The following is a 19866-nucleotide window of genomic DNA, read 5'->3' on the forward strand; positions in this document are numbered from 1 at the left end:
ACATTGAATCAATTTCGACACGTGCCATTGTTTTGATAAAGAGCTTTTTGGTGTTTCATATTCTGCCATAGAAAAGATATTTGTTTTGGGGCTGAATAACTCTTAAATTAAGAATTATGTATGTCAAAATGATTTTTGTTCTTGAGATAAAAGCTTATAAATAAAAATAAATATCCCTGGACATTTTACACTGCGCTTCAAGTCCCAAACTAAGCAAAGCTTGTACTATGGGTACTAGATAACGGATATAAACATACTTAAATACTTTTTTTGTAAATACATACTTATTATACATAGAAGACACCCAGTCCAATACAAACAAATATCAAAATAATATGTTCATGCACACAAATTAATGTTTGTACTGTGCGGGAATCGAACCCGCTACCTCCGGAACAGTTATCCGTTTCGAACCACTACACCGAACGGTCGACAATTTTAGTTAATAATGCACGTTTAACTTTCTTCATTCACTCTCACTAATAAATAATTGTTATTTAATTTGAAATCTACCTAATCAATTTAATTTCAGAAACCACTTACATTAGTGTTATAAATCTAGATTTATTATAATAATATGTAGATTCAGTAAAATAATAATATTTTATGTAATAATTAATGAATTTAAAAATGGCATCACCGTACGTGATCTACATAGGTAGTTCTTATTTCTAATCTCGAGGACAAAGCACGAGCATAATATCTAATAAATGTAATAATTTTAAATATAATTCCATATTTTATTAAATCAAATAAACTAAACACACTCTAGTCAACTGTAAGTGGTGTAGTATAGTTTGGAGCGAAGACGGAATCCATCCACGATGCAAACTATACACGATCAGTACGCAAAATTCGTGTATAGTTTGTAGTGACCGACTTACAAAGAGACACTCCAAAATATACACGAGCATTTTCCTATGGGTGCGTTCTGGCCATGTATAGAACGGAAAGACGCTGGTACGTGATATCTGTCAGTCTGAAAAGATAATAATTTATCAGATTCAATTATAACGGAATCTTATAGGAAGGGTTATTAATTTATGGGACAATATTATTTTGATCCTCTAAAAACTAATTGATCTTTTTTGTATGTGCACTTTTAAAAATAAATGATGTTTTTTATTATAGTTTATCTTTATAAATTAATTATTGGGTCTATATTAGTTGATCTACGGGTAAATTATGAATGATCTTCATTAAAGGTAACATAATATTTATGTTTAACATACTCTTTTAATATTTGGTAAACAAAAATAATATTTGATCCTCTTTTTTAGTTATTGATCTTTAATTTTGTCAATTTGATGATTTTTATATCAAGTTTGCCTTTTAATATTGATCACCTAATAAATAAATTTCGATCTATGTATAACTTAACTTTAAAATAATATATATTTGATCTAACAAAAAATATTATTGGTTAATATTTTTAATTAAAAAATATCTTTTAATTTACGAGGTACTTTGTGGTTGAGTGACAATCGTCCGTCATTGGTTACTGAGTTGGCCAAGGGCTTAGCGGCCAATAAGCAAGCAGAATGGTACATTGCCATGTTTGTTTAAATTACAAGCTTTGCTTAGTTTGGGACTAGAGGCGCTATGTAAAATAATTTCTTACTTCTGAAATCCCTGAACCCGACATCATAATTTTTACCTCTTTATTTTTTTCAAATCGCAAGGTTGATTTTCTCTTAGTATACCGATCTCGACCGTGATCAGTGACCATAAAGTCATCTGTCAACGGGTCGATTAGACACGATAAAAGCACTAAACGATATTTGTTTACTTTTAGTGCGACATCGGGTCGTAAGGACCTGATAAGTTTTTTTTTTCCAAATATTTACTGTGTTTGACGAAACAATTGCAAAACAATATTTATCTTTCGTACTACTGAAAAGACCGAATATATCCATCCCGCACCAACGCATCCAGCACCAACGCATCCAGCACCTAAGGTCAATTCGACCCGATAACGCAGTGTGAACGTGTTAAGTATGCTCTTTTAATAAAAAAGAATCTTTGAACATCAAGTGCCTTTAAATAGTTTCCATCCTTTGACTACAACTTAATAAAAATAAGAACCATAACATAATTATTTTGAAGATTATTTTGATATAGACAAAAAATAATTTATACAAATCGAATTATTTAAAAAAGTATCAAAATATTGAATATTTGGTGCTCATTTCTTTTATTTTTGAGGACCAACAAGTAACGATCAGATATAATTTTTACATCTCAAATTTTTTTTGCGTAGTTCAAAAGAGGTTTTTTTTTTTTTTTTTTTTTTTTTTATGGCTCGCGCGGTTTGCGCATTTGCCAATGTCAAGGTAGGGAAACGGATGTCAATAAAAAAGCGGAATTTCGGAATTTAGGGCTAGGATCAGTATAGGTAGGAACTGGTAGGAAGTGTTAATAGGAAATTAGGGAAACTAAACCTTTAAATTATTATTAGATAAATAAATAGAGATACATTTATATATAGAGAGGTCGTTCGTATATAAAAGAGAATTAATGCAAGTAGGAAAAGGGACACGGAGGGTCAGTAAGGAAGATATAAAAGAGGAGCGGTCATATTTAGGGCATGAAAATAGACAATGGTTTAGGTCACCCACTTCATTTGCGTCTCCACAGTCGCATTTGTCGCTGTTTACAATCTTTAATCTAGCCAAATGAAAGGGGAGGCAAACATGACCCAGTCGCATACGAATGAGGCTACTAGTCCCTGCCTTATCCAGCTTCAGTTTGAAAAACCACGGTTTGAGAGGAACATGTGGTTGAATATTCCTGTAGTGTTTCGCTTTAGTTTGACTGCTGTCAGTCCATTGACTTTCCCAAGATTCCCTAAGGGAGAGTTTGGGAAGTGAAAGTAAGTCATGACTGTAATTTTTATATGGAAACAGGTCACCACAGGAAATTGCATCATTAGCTAAGCGATCGGCCCTTTCATTCCCGGGAATATTACTGTGACCAGGAATCCAACCAAATACAACTTTCAAATCTTTTAAGAAGCAATTGTATAGTAGCCGCCTGCAATCCATGATTACAGGGTAGAAAGTATTTGACTTAAAAGGGAATTTAACAAGAGCTTGAAGAGCACTTTTTGAATCAGTGAAAATAATAGTTTGTTGCAATTTCATAATTAAGATGTATTCAAGAGATTTGAAAAGGCCGAAACATTCAGCTGTAAATACAGATGTTTCTGGGGGAAATTTGATTTTTTGAACTATTTTTAATTGCTCATGATAGACTCCAACGCCTACTTGGCTATTGGTAGAATGCTTTGATGCATCACAATACATGTGTTGCCAGTTAGACCAATCCCTGTCAATCATAAAATTAAAGTTTGTGAGGGCATTTCGATCATCTTTGTAAACACCCAAATCAAAATAAATCTCTGGGGAGAACATTAACTCTTCATATTTACTACAAAAAATTGGCAGATAAGAGGAACTATGGGTAGGAGCTTGCAGAGATATGTATTTACGATAACTGATTACTAGACACGGAGGAGATTTGTGATACCAGTATGAGGAAGATTCTACATATTCTAAAAGAGCTGTAAGTTTTGAATGGAGAGGGTGATTCGAAAACTGTAATGTTCGGAATAAAAATCTATCACTTAAGTATTGACGACGTAGCTTAAGAGGTGGATCGACACACTCGACTTGAAGAGCAATAATAGGGCTCGACTTCATGGCACCAGTTACTAATCGAAGAGCTTTATTTTGGATCAAATCCAATTTACGAAGCCCCACTATACTGCAGGGTTCAAGAAAGAAAGTTCCGTAATCGAGGATACTCCTGATAAGGGCATTATATAAAAGCTTTAAACAGAACGGATGAGCGCCCCACCAGACACCAGTTAGACATCTGAGAATATTTAATAGTCGCTCACATTTAGAACTGATGTAATAGAAATGCGGAAGACCTGTCATTTTGGAATCTAAAATGATTCCTAGAAATTTGGCTTCATTTTTAACCGGGATTGGTTGATTATCAAAATAAACACTAATTGGGGGTGGGAAACGGATTCTAGAAAACAAAACTATTGAGCTTTTAGGAGGGGAAAGGCTAAGGCCATTTTTGTCTAACCATGATTTTAATAGGGAGAGAGAATATGTAAGAGACTCACACATTAACTGTATATTATTACCACTAACATAGAGGAGCAGATCATCAGCATATTGTAAAATATGTGCACTGTTATTCATAGAAGGTTCTAAATCATAGCTATAGATGTTAAATAATAAAGGACTCAAGACGGAACCTTGAGGAAGGCCCTTACTTAATAACCTGGATGAGATTTTGTTATCATGAATAACATTTATAGTTCGCATAGATAAGATATTTAGGATGAAATTTACGAGCAAACCGGGAACTTGTAGTTGTAAAAGTTTACTTCTAAGAACAGTTAACAACACATTATCATATGCTGCTGTTATATCAAGAAAAGCCGAAAGAACTGAAGCGCCACATGAAAACGCCAATCTAATATCAGGGCAAAAAATGCCAATACTATCTGCACAACTCTTCCCTTTTCTGAAACCGTATTGACTCTTGCTGAGCAAGCCTTTACTCTCCATAAACCATTCCAACCGGTTTTTAATTAAGTGCTCAGCTACTTTCATAAGAATGGATGAGAGTGCAATTGGTCTGTAAGAGTTGGAGTCTTCTCGTGGCTTATGGGGTTTCAAAATTGGAATTACTTCCTGAGATTTCCATGAAGGTGGAACGCAACCAGAATTGAAAATAGAATTTACAAGAGTTAGATAATATAACAAGCTAGAATTACTAAGGTTACACAGAAATGAGTAGGGGATCCCATCGCCACCCGGCGCAGAGTCCTTAACATAAGTTAAAATTCCTTTAAGCTCAGAAAGTGAAAAAGGGTCGCTAAGAACTGTATGTTCAATGTTTGTAAATAAAAAAGCATCATTGGGTATAGAAAGATTCTCAGCAACAGAAGGTGGAGCAAGTTTATCTAAAAATTCTTCAATTAAAGTATTATTAAGAGACGGCGGCTGGGATTCTTTAAAAGCAGATCTAAATTTTCTTATGTTAGTCCAAACAAAAGAAGGGGAAACATCTGGCGAGATGGATAAGCAAAAGTTTCTCCAGCCTTCCCACTTTTTGCGTTTTAATAATTTTTTGGTATTTGACATTATTTCAACTAATAAGTTAAAATTAGCTTCTGTTGAAATAGCACAGTAATTCTTTTCCGCTTCCTTTCTTTTCCTAACAGCATCTGAGCACTCGCTATCCCACCAAGGTGGTGAGGGGATTTTATTAGTATGACGACCGTTTTTAATAGGAAATACCTGATTAGCAGATTCGATTAATAAAGAGGCTAAAGCTTCAGCACATGCTGATTGATTGTTTTCACTAACAACCGGTAGAGATGAAAGACCTTGTTCCACCTTGTCCTTAAATAGGCTCCAATCAGCTCGGTCCAGTCTGTATTTCATTCGAGGTTCGCGATTATTCACATTCCTATTAATATCTGGGAATTCAATGACAACTGGGAAATGGTCGCTGCCATACGATGAAGGTAATGTTGACCATGATAATGACGAGGCTAAATTAGTAGAACAAAGAGATAAGTCAGGAGCGCTCACTCCTTCATGAGGCGCAGTCCTGCGGGTTGCAACGCCAGAGTTTAAGATACATAAATGATTGTTATCTAAAATTTCTAAAATCCTATTACCGTAATAATTAGAACTACTACTTCCCCAAGTTTCATGTTGAGCGTTAAAATCACCCATAATAATAATAGGATAAGGAAGGTTGCCAATAATGTTATCTATTTCATCATAAATGTGGGAAGTAGGATGAGGAATATAAATTGAGACAAAAGTTATATGATTTACTGAAACTGCAATAATAGAAAAATCACTACTGTGCTGAGGAATTGGGACATGGGAAAACGGAGTAGAGTGACTAATAAGAATAGCCACGCCTCCATACCCATCACTACGATCTTCTCTAACACAGGAAAACTTAGGCACTTTAAAAATGGAAACAGGCTTAAGCCATGTTTCCTGTAGAGCAATAATAAATGGATTTTCTTTATTTATTAAATATAAAAGGTCACTTTTTTTAGTTAAAATGCTGCGGCAATTCCATTGAATTGCTGAAGCTTTGTTCGTTATGTGAAATTTTGTCTAATAATCTATCTTTGATTGAGGCAGCGTTGGACGGTAGGGATGACAAATTAGTTTGCAGGGAATTAATCAGGGCTACAATTAATTCTTTTAATGATAAATTACTTAAAGAGTTTGAGTATTTCTCATCGCTGTTAATTAAAATACTTTTACTTGGAGAGATTTCAGAGTTATATCCTTGAATGATTTCATCATGAGCAGATTTATCATAACCTTTAGAGAACCTAGGAGGAGATCTAGGCTTTAAGAAAACAGTTTTTTTGTATGAGGTCTTATTAGAGTAATTTGATGACACATGATTGTATGAATTCTGAGGTGTAGGAGATACTAAAACATCTGCATAAGATTTAGAACAAGGAGGGTGTAATTTAAGTGCCTCAGCATATGTAATGCAGTCTTTTGCCATAGATTCCTTTATGTTCTTTTGCCTATTATATTCAGGACATACTTTGCTAGTAGCCATATGAAGACCTGAACATAAACAACACCTTATTTCATCTTCCTCCACTGAACAGGTATGTCCTGAGTGGCCTAGACCACACTTAAAGCATCTAGGAGTTGAACGGCATTGACTTTTCACGTGGCCATACCGACAGCAGCTAAAACATTGAATGGTGGGATAGATATACAGGTCAACGGGCAGTGAGTTAAAACATAAAAACACTCTCTTAGGGAGGACCTGACCGTCAAAAGTTAACACCACTGTTTCTATAGGTACAAACTGAGCCTCACCATTAACTATATTTTTCCTTTTAAGACGCCTAGCTTTCAGAATTTTCCCACAACCTATTGGTACTGAAATATTGCTCACAATCTCTTCTTCAGTCCAGTCTGTCGGCACACCTCTCACCACACCCATACGTGTCACATTAAAAGAAGGTATGAATGCTTTATATTTATTGAACTTCAAACTCCCGTTATCTAGAAATGAGTTAGCATCTTCAAATTTGGAGAAAGATATTGATAATCGGTTCCTTCCAATTCTTTTTAAACTACCATCAATGATGTTTCTAATCCCATTCTTTTTTAAGAAAAAGCCAAATGATATAGGATGAATGGTGCAGTTTTCATTAGGATCAGATGGAACTCTTTGTATGTGAACAACATATGGTGCCAAATCTGAAGCTACATAAGAAGGTCTAGCAACTGGGGCACTTGGGGAGTTGGTTAAGTTTTCATTGGCCGACAAATTCGCAGTGGATGGAGATGGATCTAATGAAGAAACTATGGGCGCATCCTGTAATTCATTAGTACTGCTACTAAGAATACACTGACATTCAAAAACGTTTGTTGAATCGAACACATTAGATTTATTATGACGGCTCCTCCTTTTTTTGTTACAATGTTTGCAAACTTTTCTAGATAAAGTTCGTTTGCGTTTTGAATACGAAACATTTGACTCACAGTTATTATTATCAGTTACCGATCCTTCAGTGTCCAGACATGAACTATTACGTGAAATAGTAACGTAATTAGATACCGGGGGGGCTGTCCCACCCGGGTCATGAGGATCGTCGTCCATTGGACGAAATGGAAAGTTAAAAAGTTAAAACTTACCCAATATGTGATGAGATATGATACACTAATATGATATATAAATAAAAATTAAGTTAACAAACTACACTGCACTACTTATCTGATCCTATAAATAGAAAATTAATGAAAAAATAATTTCTCCAAAAAAAGACGTCCACCGAAACCGACGTTTCCCGCGCTTTTTCTCCAAAAGAGGTTAATATATCGATCGATTTCATTTATTTTATGTCTCAAAGAAAGAGGATCAATCATTAAAATAGATGACCATTTAGATTTTTTTATTTGCCGTTTTTGCTAATTTAAAAAGATCATTTAAATGCATGCCTTAATTTATTACCTAGTAGAGCTACAGATAAAATTTAACGTAATTTCCCTTATAATTTCCTAAGAAATAACAGGTTCAGCGGGACAGTCCATACCAAAAAAAAAAAAAAGAAATAACAGTTGACATTTTTTGAAAAACAACGCAGTGTGTATAGGCCCTAAATCCGTAATATAAAAACACTAGAAAAACATACAAGCATCTTAAGTACAATTACCTCTTTACTTTTTCGTTGTTTTTTGTTCGACTTTAACAACAAAATGTCACGATATCTACGGATATCGATAAAAATATTAATTCACCTACTTTAATATTCGACAAACAATAGAAAGTGTACCAGACTGTCAAAACAAAAATACGTGAGGGATAAGCATTGATTACGTTCCGTTCGCGAGTGTCAGTGGCTACACGTGTTTCTGGAATCCTAGCGTATTTTTTTGTAATTTCACTGTTCATTTTTACAGAAATCCAATCCTAAGCTCAATTATCAATAAAACAACGGTGGTGGTAATTTAACTTGACCTTTCCTTGGTAAGTACCTAGCAGAATGGAGGTGATTCCTCCCGATCCGCCTGATCCTCCAGATCAGGCCGCCGCTATGGAGCTTTCCCCGCCTTTATTTTCCCAAACGGCGACCAAACGCCGTCTTGTAGACACGGTAGTTGATACCGAGCCGGCCAAGAGGACGAATACAGATGGATCAATTACTCAAAATAGCCAATTGATGTACACTCACCCCTCACTTGTAATAGCCCCAAAAACATATAGTGACGAAGACAAAGGACCTTTCTTAGTTCACGTTTCCCATGTAGAATCGGAACCCTCTTCTCCAGCCTACATTCAACCCATGAGGTTTGGTAAATTTTTAGTAACCAATAAAATTCAAGGCATCGTCTTGGACGGCGTCACGAAAATCGGCAGAAACAAGATTTCTGTACAATTCATTTCAGCCAGTGCAGCAAATAACTTCCTGAACAATGAAATTCTGCCCATGTATAAATATGTTGCTTCCATCCCCACTTATAATGTGACCCGCATGGGCCTCATTAGGAACATTCCAACTGACTGGTCAATGGACGAACTAGCAGAATCTTTAACAACCCCCGACGGTTGTGGTATACTTTTAAAGGCTCGTCGGCTAAACAGAAAACTGGTTAGGGAGGATAATCAAACATCGTGGGTCCCCACACAATCAGTGGTAGTGACATTCAAGGGACAAGTCCTGCCACAAAGAGTCTTCTGCTGCCATAATTCAATTCCGGTCGAGACATACCAATTGCCGACAATCCAATGCCTCAACTGCTGTCGTTTTGGACACATCAAGACGCAATGTAGGTCTAAACCTAGGTGCTATCGTTGCTCCCAACCACACACGGCAGAGGAATGTAATACCACAGAAGCCAAAGCCACCTGCATTAATTGTTTAGGTTCCCACTTTGCAACAAACAAATCATGCCCTGAGCACTCTCGTCAAAAGGCTATTAAGGTAACAATGTCTCAGGATAACATCTCATACTCCCAGGCCTCCTCTCAGTTTCCTCCTGTCCGCACATCATATGCGGACATTACAAAATCACCATCCTCCCATCAAACCAGCAGCTACGCTTCTCAACCTTCCCAACCTCACTCCTCACGCCCCAACCAAACCGTCTCATACCGAAAGACCATTCCCCGAACATCCCGCCCTCATGCACCGTTAGATAAGGGTTACGACAAGCAGGCACACCAAGCCATAATTGGCAATTGTGCCTCCTCCCTACCTAATGGTTGTGCCTTGAACGGTGACTCTTCTCCTTCCCTGGGAGAGGATAACCTTTTGCAGATGGTTCTATCTCTCATCATCCATATTGTTTCTGGTCGTAATACCGCCCTACCGCCCAACGTTGCGCAAATGCTTTCCCAAATCTCACAGTTAAACTACAATAATAATGGACAAGGAGGTGGTTCAGTGGAACTGCCAAAGTATTAGACGCAAAAAACATGATTTAACTTATCTTATCAATAAATATTCACCATCAGTCCTAGCTATCTCGGAGACGTGGCTGGTTCCTGGTTCACATTTCCGTGTATCGGGATATGCATGCCTCCGGGATGATAGGAATGATGGCTACGCGGGAAGTGCCTTACTTGTAAGACGCTTCCTTCCTTATAATCAACTCCCCCTTCCTTCGCATAGCCAAGACATTAATGTCGTGGCTATGCGAATATTTGATATCTCCCTTTTATCTGTTTACATTCCCCGACCTAACGCTTCCTCCATCAATGAATTGCGCTCTGCTATTTTATCTGTTCCTCCTCCCGTTATGATCTTAGGTGACCTAAATGCGCACCACGTTTTATGGGGCTCCTACCATTCCGACTCTCCAGGTTCATTGCTCCTAGACCTTTTGGATGAACTAGACCTTTGTATTTTGAATAATGGCTGTCCAACAAGAAGATGTGCCCCTACACAAAATCCAGCGTCTGCTGTTGATGTGTCATTCTGTTCACCAAATTTGACTTCACTCTGTTCTTGGAAAGTTTTAAACAGCACACTCGGTAGTGATCATTTCCCCATTTTAGTATCTTTGCCTAACAATAACCCCCCAATAAATCGACCACCTCCCCTCTTAAAATATAATTTAAATAAAGCTGACTGGCTTGCCTATCATGCATCAGTCAACGAAAAATTAAAGAATTTACCTTCTGTAAATAATGTTAATTCCCTTTCAGTATACTGTGATTTTGTGAACACATTAAAAACATCAGCAGATGATCACATACCTTTGAAAAATCCGTCTCGGAAAATATCACCTCCTTGGTGGGATTCTGAATGTACAGCCAGTGTCCAAAAACGAAAGGAATCTGAAAAAAGGTACAACCGTTCAATGACCATGGAGAATTACATCCTTTACCAAAAAATTGCTGCACAAACTAGAAAGTTTTTAGCTAAAAAAAAAAAGAAGGGATGGATCAGTTTTTGTGAGAGTATGTCTCCAAGGACCCCTTCCTCAATTGTCTGGAAACAAATCAAAAGATACCGCACTTCCTTAATCCCTATAAATGCCCCGTCAAACAACCCTACAGCTTGGCTAAATGATTTTGCAGACAAACTGGCCCCTCCTTATGTTCCTTTTATGGATAATCTTCCTTCAACAAGTTGTTTTCTCCCCCAATCAAATAATCTAGATGGTCCCTTTTCCTTAGAAGAACTTTTATCAGCTCTTGATGGCTTAAAAGATTCATCTCCTGGAGCAGATGGAATCCCTTATTCTTTTATTATTAAATCCCCGGCTAGTGCTAAACTTTTCTTTCTTAATTTATTAAATTCGTTTTTTGATCAAGGTACTCTACCGGAAGCTTGGAAACAACAAATTGTAATCCCCATTCCCAAACCAGGAAAAGAACCTTTAGATCATAATTCTTATCGTCCCATAGCCCTTTCTTCCGTGCTCCTTAAAATAATGGAACACATGCTTAAAAATCGTTTGGAATGGTTCTTGGAATCAAATAATATTTTGGCGAAATCCCAATTTGGCTTCCGCAAAGGTTATAGTACTCTAGACAGTTTAAGTATTTTAACGACGGATATTCGCGTAGCTTTTAAAAACAAGGAGTACCTCGTTGGGGTCTTCTTAGACATTGCCTCTGCGTACGATAATGTGTTACTCCCAATACTCAGGCAAAAATTGCTCTATCTGAGTATCCCGGAGAAACTGGTTCGTCTCATCTGCAACACATTGATGTCAAGATCAATAGCAGTGAGATACCAAGACTCTCTAGTTCCCCGTTTTGTCTGGAAAGGGCTTCCGCAAGGATCCGTACTCAGCCCTCTACTTTACAGCATTTACACATACGACCTTAGTAGAACTGTAGAATCTTTTTGCAGCATCCTTCAGTACGCAGATGACATTGCCCTCTATTATTCATCCAAATCTATATCCGAAACAAGTTCGCGCCTAAACACTGCTCTGGAATATCTCAATGCCTGGATGACAAACCATGGATTATCCATTTCAGTCCCAAAATGTAGTTGCGTCACCTTCACCCGTAAACATAATACACCAGAGGTAGATATAACACTGAACGGTGATAGCGTTCCTTGTAACAACCAAGTGAAGTTCCTAGGCATAATTTTAGACCCCCGGTTGTCTGGCATCCCTCATCTCAATTACATCCTTGGTAAGGCCGAAAAGGGGCTAAATATCCTCCGGGCCCTTTCAGGCACCTGGTGGGGTGCCCATCCATACTCACAGAAATTACTTTACAACGCTATTGTCCGCAGCCACTTCGATTATGCCTCATTTCTTTTGGACCCCTGTAATAAAGCTGCTCTCGAAAAACTTAATAAAACTCAGTCGAAGTGTCTACGCATTATACTGGGAGCTATGAAATCTTCGCCTATTAATGCTCTGCAAATCGAATGTGTGGAACCTCCCCTATATTTGCGTAGACAATACCTAAGCGACCGGTTTTACGTAAAAACTTCTCAAAATTCCAATCACCCTCTGCATGAAAAACTGGCTCTCCTCTCTTCACTGAGTAGCTCTGACTCCTCTCAGAGTTCACCTTGTGTTTTGTTGAGTTACAGGAAATTTACCCGCCTCCCTACTCCAATTGAGAAAATTCCATTGAATCCCCTTTTCAGCAATAGCTATGATTCCCTTCTTTTCAATCCCTCAATAATCCTCAACTTTGGCATATCTAAGGACTCGTGCTCAGCTGGTCAGGAATTCATTAATATTGTCTCTGAGCACTGGCAAGGTTGGTTAAAAATTTACACTGATGCCTCCAAGCTGGATGAAGGTGGATGCACTGGCGCAGCAGTCTGGATACCTGCATACAGTATAGCACTAAGCTTTAAGTGTCCTCCAGTTACATCAGTCTTCACAGGAGAATCAGTCGCTATACTAGAAGCTATTCGTTACTCTATCTCACACCGTCTTAATAACACCTTGATCTTTACTGATTCTCTGAGCTGCCTCCAATCTATTTTAGCCAATCCATTTAAATCCAAAACTAAATTCCCCATCGTTTTCAAAATTAGAGAAGCCCTTTTTGAGTGTAAACAGCTCGGTTTAAATGTCACTTTAGCCTGGATCCCAAGTCACCGAGGTATCCCTGGCAATGAAACTGTAGATTCATGTGCTAAAAACGCTATATCCACAGGTTCACTGGATCACTACAGATTATTTGCTCATGATGTCTCTTCGCTCCCACGTAAACACCTGTTCAAGTCGTGGAATACTCACTGGGTTAACTCCAAGAGATACGTAGGCAGATATTATGCTGATATCCAACAGGATATTCCCTCAAGACCCTGGTTCTTCAAGCACCGCCACTTACCAAAAAGAACAGTGTCCATTATCTGTCGCCTGCGTATAGGTCACGCGTGTACCCCTGTACACCTCGCAAAAATGCGGATCAAGGATAGCTCCATATGCGAATGCGGCTTGGATGAAGGAACAGCTAATCACATCTTTTTCAACTGCCCCAAAATTGACCATTCGTTGTATGACTTCCTTCCCAAAAAATTCCCTTTTCCAACTAACCTTAAATGTGTCCTTAACTTTACTAATCCCCATACTTTGAAATCTCTAGTTAAATTCATTAACATTAATAAAATTAATTTGTAACCTTTTGTAACAAGCAAGAGTTGGCAGTAAACTTTTTCCAAACTAAACCCCCCATTTGTGTTCACTCGTATGTGTTATTTTTATGTATTGTGTTGTCTTATTTGTGATGTCTCTTTGTTTTAGGTATTTTGCTTAGCATACCTTTGAATTTAAATTTCTCAAATACCTACATTGTGTAAAAGCTGCGCACGTGATATTGGCGGAACAGTGTGCCTTGTGGCGAAAATACACAAGTTCATCGCCATTAATAAAAGAAGAAGAAGAAGAAGAAGCATTGATTAATTTATTTATCGTAGTCGTCTACCGTTCGTCTGCCTCACACTACTTCACAGAAAATGCACACAACATTAAGTACCTATGTACTTACCTACCTAGGTAGGTACCTACCTACTCTCAGCACAGGCGAGTTTCTATACTTGGTTGAGCTAGGTATTTTAGAATTACTACCTCATAGGCTTATAGGCTGACAAAGGTGATTGAGTTTCTTCAGCACCAGCCCATTATGTTGTCTCTAAGTGGTGGTAGGGCAAGCTATATTTTGGGACGTGTATAGGTGCCCTGGAAAGGGCCTATGTTACCTACTGAATAAAATATTTGAATTTGATAGATAGAATACACTTTATACACCACACAAGGCAAGAAAAGAAAGAGATACACAAAGACGGCACAATTTAGGAGGTGTTATCGCTATGTAGCGATTTCTTCCAGACAATAATGGTAAAGTAGCTATGCCTGAGTCTTGTGAATCTTCTTGATTTCTCAGTAGATATCAATAGTTTCTTACTAAAACATGACGACGGGTAGTTTGCGGTTTGAGCGAAGGTACTTATTTATTGTTACCTACTATTTCTTTTTCAGAGGATGGTGACTTAGCAGACCTGCCGGTCTACTTAGGCGGGCTCATCATGTCGATGGGATTCTTCATGATGTATTTGATCGAGGAGCTGGTCCACATGTACATTGACAGCAGAAATAAGAAGTCCTCCAACCTGTCTAGGACTTTCAGTATTCGCAAACCTAGCAGCGATTCTCAGTCCATGAAGGATGAGCTGAGAGAAATGGAGAATGCACGAGCTAGCAGACTTAGCCATGGTCACAGCCACACTCAGCAATTGGATATAGACTCCGAAGAAGATTCTATGATGTCCGCTCTCAGAGGACTGCTGATCGTCTTGGCTTTGTCGATCCACGAACTGTTTGAGGGACTGGCTGTGGGGCTAGAGTCTTCTGTCGCTAATGTATGGTAAGGACATCTATATTTTGTTCATACAGATACCTACAAGTAACTTACTTACCTACCTTACTTGAAATTGTACACAAACAAATAAAAAGTTAATTATGTTGCTTTGGAATTAATAAGCAGTAAGCACATTGAGTTGAAACAACAAGTCATCATGTTCTTCTGATTAATTTCGTTGCGGGTCCAATGACAGTAGTAACTTTCCCCTGGGACAAACTTGACCTTCACTGGTTGGGTTTTTATTGGCGGTCTAGCTGTAGATCCTGGCTACACAGGAGTTGCAGCGGTCGGAACGAGAGATGGGAATAGTCCCGTACCCACTTCTTTAGAATTGTCGCCGAAGATACGAATACTTTATCACCTCTTCGTACCCACAGGTATATGTTCGGCGCGGTGTCCGCTCACAAGTACATCATCGCCTTCTGCATCGGCGTGGAACTGCTGGCTGCCGGCACCAAGCGCTGGCTGTCCATCGTCTACATCTTCACCTTCTCCTTCGTCTCGGCGTTCGGCATTGGCATCGGTATACTGCTGGTGGGTGGCGCGGGAGCGGCGGAGGCGGGCATTTACTCTGTAGTGTTGCAGGTAATATGAAGTACTAAATTGCGTAAGCCTTTGACACGTTCATGTGAAATAGTTAAAGTGGCTCCTAATGGTTCGTCGTTACACACGGTGCGGCTCGCTACTTCTGTTACTTGAACTTGGCTGCCACGCGACCGCGTGTCTAGATAGGTAGGTACTCTACACCGGTTCTCTTTCTAGGAATTTTATCATTTTACCATCATCATCAGAGCATTTAGTCTCCAATCAGCAGAATACCAGTGGTCGTGACGTGCTCTCTGCCGTCACGGCTTATACTGAGCAGATGCCATTTTGGTGCGTGTACTCTGTTTTTAGTGTTTAAGTTGTTATTTATTTGTAACGCTTTTAATACTCGCATCAAATAAATACTTTCTTTCTTTCAATGGAGGACGACCTTCTCTAATAGAGGCTTCGTAGCACTTATTTATTGTTTTTTTTTATTTGATTAGTATCTATGATAAATAATGTAACTAATGACTAGGATGACACTATCGTTTGAAATAGTCTGGACAAATTAACAAAAATATTGTTAGGTTTTTGTTCCAGTACAAGTTTTTTTAGAATCCAGGTCACGTGACTGTACCTACCTAGGTAGGTACTTTTAACCTTCTGGGTTACTAAATCAGATGGAAGACCAAGTTTTAACAATTCCGAGTCGATGTGGTAGGTAGGTATCACGTGTCGGCAGAGAATAGAATAATTTTATTGGTGACATGGAAGGATTTTGTTACACTGGTATTACTTATTGGGGTCGAAAAACACCTGCAATAATTATTTTGATTGTGATATCTAAGAAATAATAAAACCGAGTTTATTAACCTTTAATAATGTACTTACCTACTTTTTCTTTTCTTTTTAAATCCGAACTAATCTATAATATACAGGTACCTACCTACCTACTTGCGTGCAAAAGATTAATACCGCTATCATCAAGATTAATTTTCACCAAAATAAGTGATATAGGTAATCACCTTCTTATTTACACGTAGATACTTATTAAATCATGATGAATGAGAATTTAATAGGTTTCATAAGCAGCGGTCATGTGTCTTAGTCATTATCAACCTTAATTACGTGCTTCCCAGGTAGGTATTTAACCAATTAAAATGTCAACCAGTGATACCGATCAATCGATTAGCTTATCCATATTTACGAGAAAGGCAAGATTAAATGGTTTGATTAAGTAATTTAAAAATTAAAATTTATTTTAATTAATTAAATTGTTTTAACGTCCGTGAGTTTGGGAGTTTTGAGGGCATTGCCAGTTTGAAAGATAGGAAAGCAAAGTAGTTTGGTACATCATCATCACCATCATCTCAGCCATAGGATGTCCACTGCTGAACCTATGCCTCCCCCAATGCTTTCCATGTTGTCCGGTTGGTAGCGGCCTGCGTCCAGCGCCTTCCTCCTGCTACCTTTAACGATGTCGTCGCGGCGTCGTCTTTACTAGATCGAATCAGAAACTACTAAAGTCGCTGACATAGCCCGACGTGGCCCGACGGATTAGCAAGCTGAAGTGACAATGGGCAGGGCACATAGTACGCAGAACTGACGGCCGATGGGGCAGCAAGGTTCTGGAATGGAGGCCGCGTACCTACCGGAAAACGCAGAGTGGGACGTCCACCCACAAGGTGGACCGACGACATCGTAAAGTTTGGTAGGTATATTGCAAAGTAATATCAATGAAGAGTCTAAAAAAACATTTAAAAAGAAAATAGGATAAAATGGCTGAATTTGTTTTTAAAATCGCTCCCTCAATGTGTTTGGCGTATAGTAAGATTAGTATGGATACTATTTTAACCAAGTCCTATTATGTTTCCAGGGTCTGGCATGCGGAACGCTGGTGTACGTGGTATTCTTCGAGGTGTGGAAGCGAGACGGCTCCGGCATCCGACAGTTCCTGTTCGGCTTCGCCGGATTCGCAATCATGACTATGGTCAATGTGATCGTGGAAGTTACTTTAGAGTGAGTTTTATATCATTTACCTACATACAGACTTTGTCGTTTTGTAACATTTATCCGTGCTCTTTTAGGCCCTATGAGTATTACTGACTGTCATGAGCCCGCGTAGAGCCCATGTCTCGCCGTTTCTCAATCAAGGAAACCTGCTTAACATGAAATCTAGGCGTGCACTCCATTACGCGTGTTTACTGTTTGGGGTTGTGCATACTAAAAGTCCGCCATATTTATATGAGAAACTTTTATTTTCCCATCGGAGTGTGAGGCTTGCTTCACGCCTTGGATGTCCAAGCCACAGTACCGCAGCATTTCGTGGTAGTTTCCGTTACTCTGCCACGAAATGCTGGAATAATATACCACCGCCTTTTAAAAATTGTCACACGTTAAATTCTTTTAAATTAAATTACAAAAAGTATCTTTTAAACCTTCAAAAGCACACATAATAGCATTATAGAAGTACCATTCATATCACAAAAAGAAAATCGTAAGAACTAATTTCTGTGCATGAGTTGTTTGTTCATGGTTGTAGTTATTAATTTATATTAATTATTATTAGAATCTTTGCTATACATAAGTAATGTAATTAAATAACCTGTCTAGGCTGTATCTATGTTTAAAATTACTTGTTACGTTAACCGATTGTTCCTGGGCGAGCTGCGCCCTTTACCTCAACTGGCATCCGCAGAATACCAGTGGTCGTGACGCGCTCTCTGCCGTCACGGCGTACCTATACTGAGCTGATGCCATTTTGGTGCTTGTAGACGTTCTGTTGTCTAGTTTTAGTTATTATCTTGCTGTGTACCTACTTGCATCGAATAAATATTTTTCTTTCTTTCTTTCATTAAAATATGACTCTCAGAATAAGAACAGTAGGTATGGGTCTGCTCAAAATGTTGAAATTCTACCAATAGTAGTTTAATACGAGATTTGAACATCGTTTTAAAATGCGGGCCAAGTCTATTTTCAAAAACAGTACATATCTACTCGAGCAAATATTTAGAGCAAGCCGATTTTTACTTCAATCTATTTTTAATTGAGATTAGAGATAATTTGCCTCGAGCTCAATCTTTCTTTGCATAAAAGATTGCGCTTGGAAAATGAGGATAGTACATACCACATAGTAATAAAGTAATTAATTTTGCTTAATGGAGTAGTCCACTAATAAGTATGTTTTGTTTCGTCACAGATCTTAAATATAAGTTTCCAAGACAACTGAGCTATATGATTTCATTGGCGACCGACGGATCCCTGCACCATGGATCGCCTACCAATTAAATCTTAATCACTATGTAGCCAAGTTTCTGCTATAGTTTTAAGATAAGTAGTTAAAGTAGATTATTTATTTTGAAGTGCGCTGTATACTGTATAAATATTATGGAGGACAAGGGTGTGACATCCATTAACCCGTTCCAGCTAGAAGGATTATCCCCCCGTTACACAATTTTGGAAGATAGCTCCACCCATATTAACTTGATAAGGAATTTAAAAGTCCTAACGTTAGATAGAGGATTATTGTAGTTGCTCGTATTTCTTTTATTTAAAATATTTAAACCAACGATTATTTAGATGTTACCAACAGTCACTAAAACTTTAAACAGGGAGTTAATTCAAAATTATATTTTTAAGGTTTGTACAAAAATTTGTAAATATTAAAATGTATTTTTGTATATTTGCTGCTTGTTGCCATTATGCATTTACGCTATGACTAATAATAATATTATTTATCTTTAAAATATTTGAATATAACTTCGTCATTAAGCATTTGAATTAGAAGAGTGCTACAGGATTTTTATCTTTACGATTGCTAATTGATACAAAATCTTGCTTGCATGCAGCTTTTCTTTGAAAACGTCTGCATAACAAAGAAAACTTAGCCTACATATTTTTGTGATAATTAACTGTATTATAATTAGGACACGAAATAACTTATTCAATCGAAAAAGTAATTCGATCTAACTACATATTTAATAGGTAGGTAAATTTTTGTATTGGAATTTCAGACTTCTACCGAAACACTTGTAAAATTATCTATTTCAATATATATGTTACGGTCAAAGTGATAAATGTGAAAATTATGAATAATCGCCGGTTATTATGAATAATTACCGCATGATTTGGTAAATGTGATTAATATGAGGTCATTTATGTGTGTATAAAACTAAATAGGCGGCTTAGGGGTGGCCCAAGGGCCACCCCCGCCGCACCTTAACCTATTTTTCACTTTAATTCAAAACATTATGTTATAGGCATCATGGAAAAGTAATATTATGCAAGAAACATTCCAAACTCATTATGCCAAATTATATTAATATATGATACCAAAACGTTCAAAAGTTTGGCTGTACACGAGCAAGTACACAAGATGTTGTTGTCTTTTATAAAATTTGTTAGTACTGAGGTTGAATTATTAAATAATCACTGTTAAATGTGATTAATTTATCACTT

The 19866-nt window shown here is 37.7% G+C and overlaps 1 protein-coding gene across 1 annotated transcript in view; it reads left to right on the forward strand.

The window, feature by feature from the left end:
- The window catches only part of LOC135080631 (zinc transporter ZIP1-like), a 34185-nt gene extending 14722 nt beyond the window's left edge, over positions 1–19463 (forward strand). Inside the window, exons 2-5 of the mRNA XM_063975318.1 lie at positions 14499–14883; positions 15258–15465; positions 17285–17427; positions 18608–19463. Of these exons, the coding sequence (XP_063831388.1) occupies positions 14499–14883; positions 15258–15465; positions 17285–17427; positions 18608–18614 (743 nt within the window). The 3' untranslated portion in view covers positions 18615–19463. The remainder of the gene's footprint in view (positions 1–14498; positions 14884–15257; positions 15466–17284; positions 17428–18607) is intronic.
- Positions 19464–19866: the final 403 nt, after the last annotated feature.

The sequence above is a fragment of the Ostrinia nubilalis genome, chromosome 18 (genome assembly GCF_963855985.1).
Source record: "Ostrinia nubilalis chromosome 18, ilOstNubi1.1, whole genome shotgun sequence".
Lineage (NCBI taxonomy): Eukaryota > Metazoa > Arthropoda > Insecta > Lepidoptera > Crambidae > Ostrinia > Ostrinia nubilalis.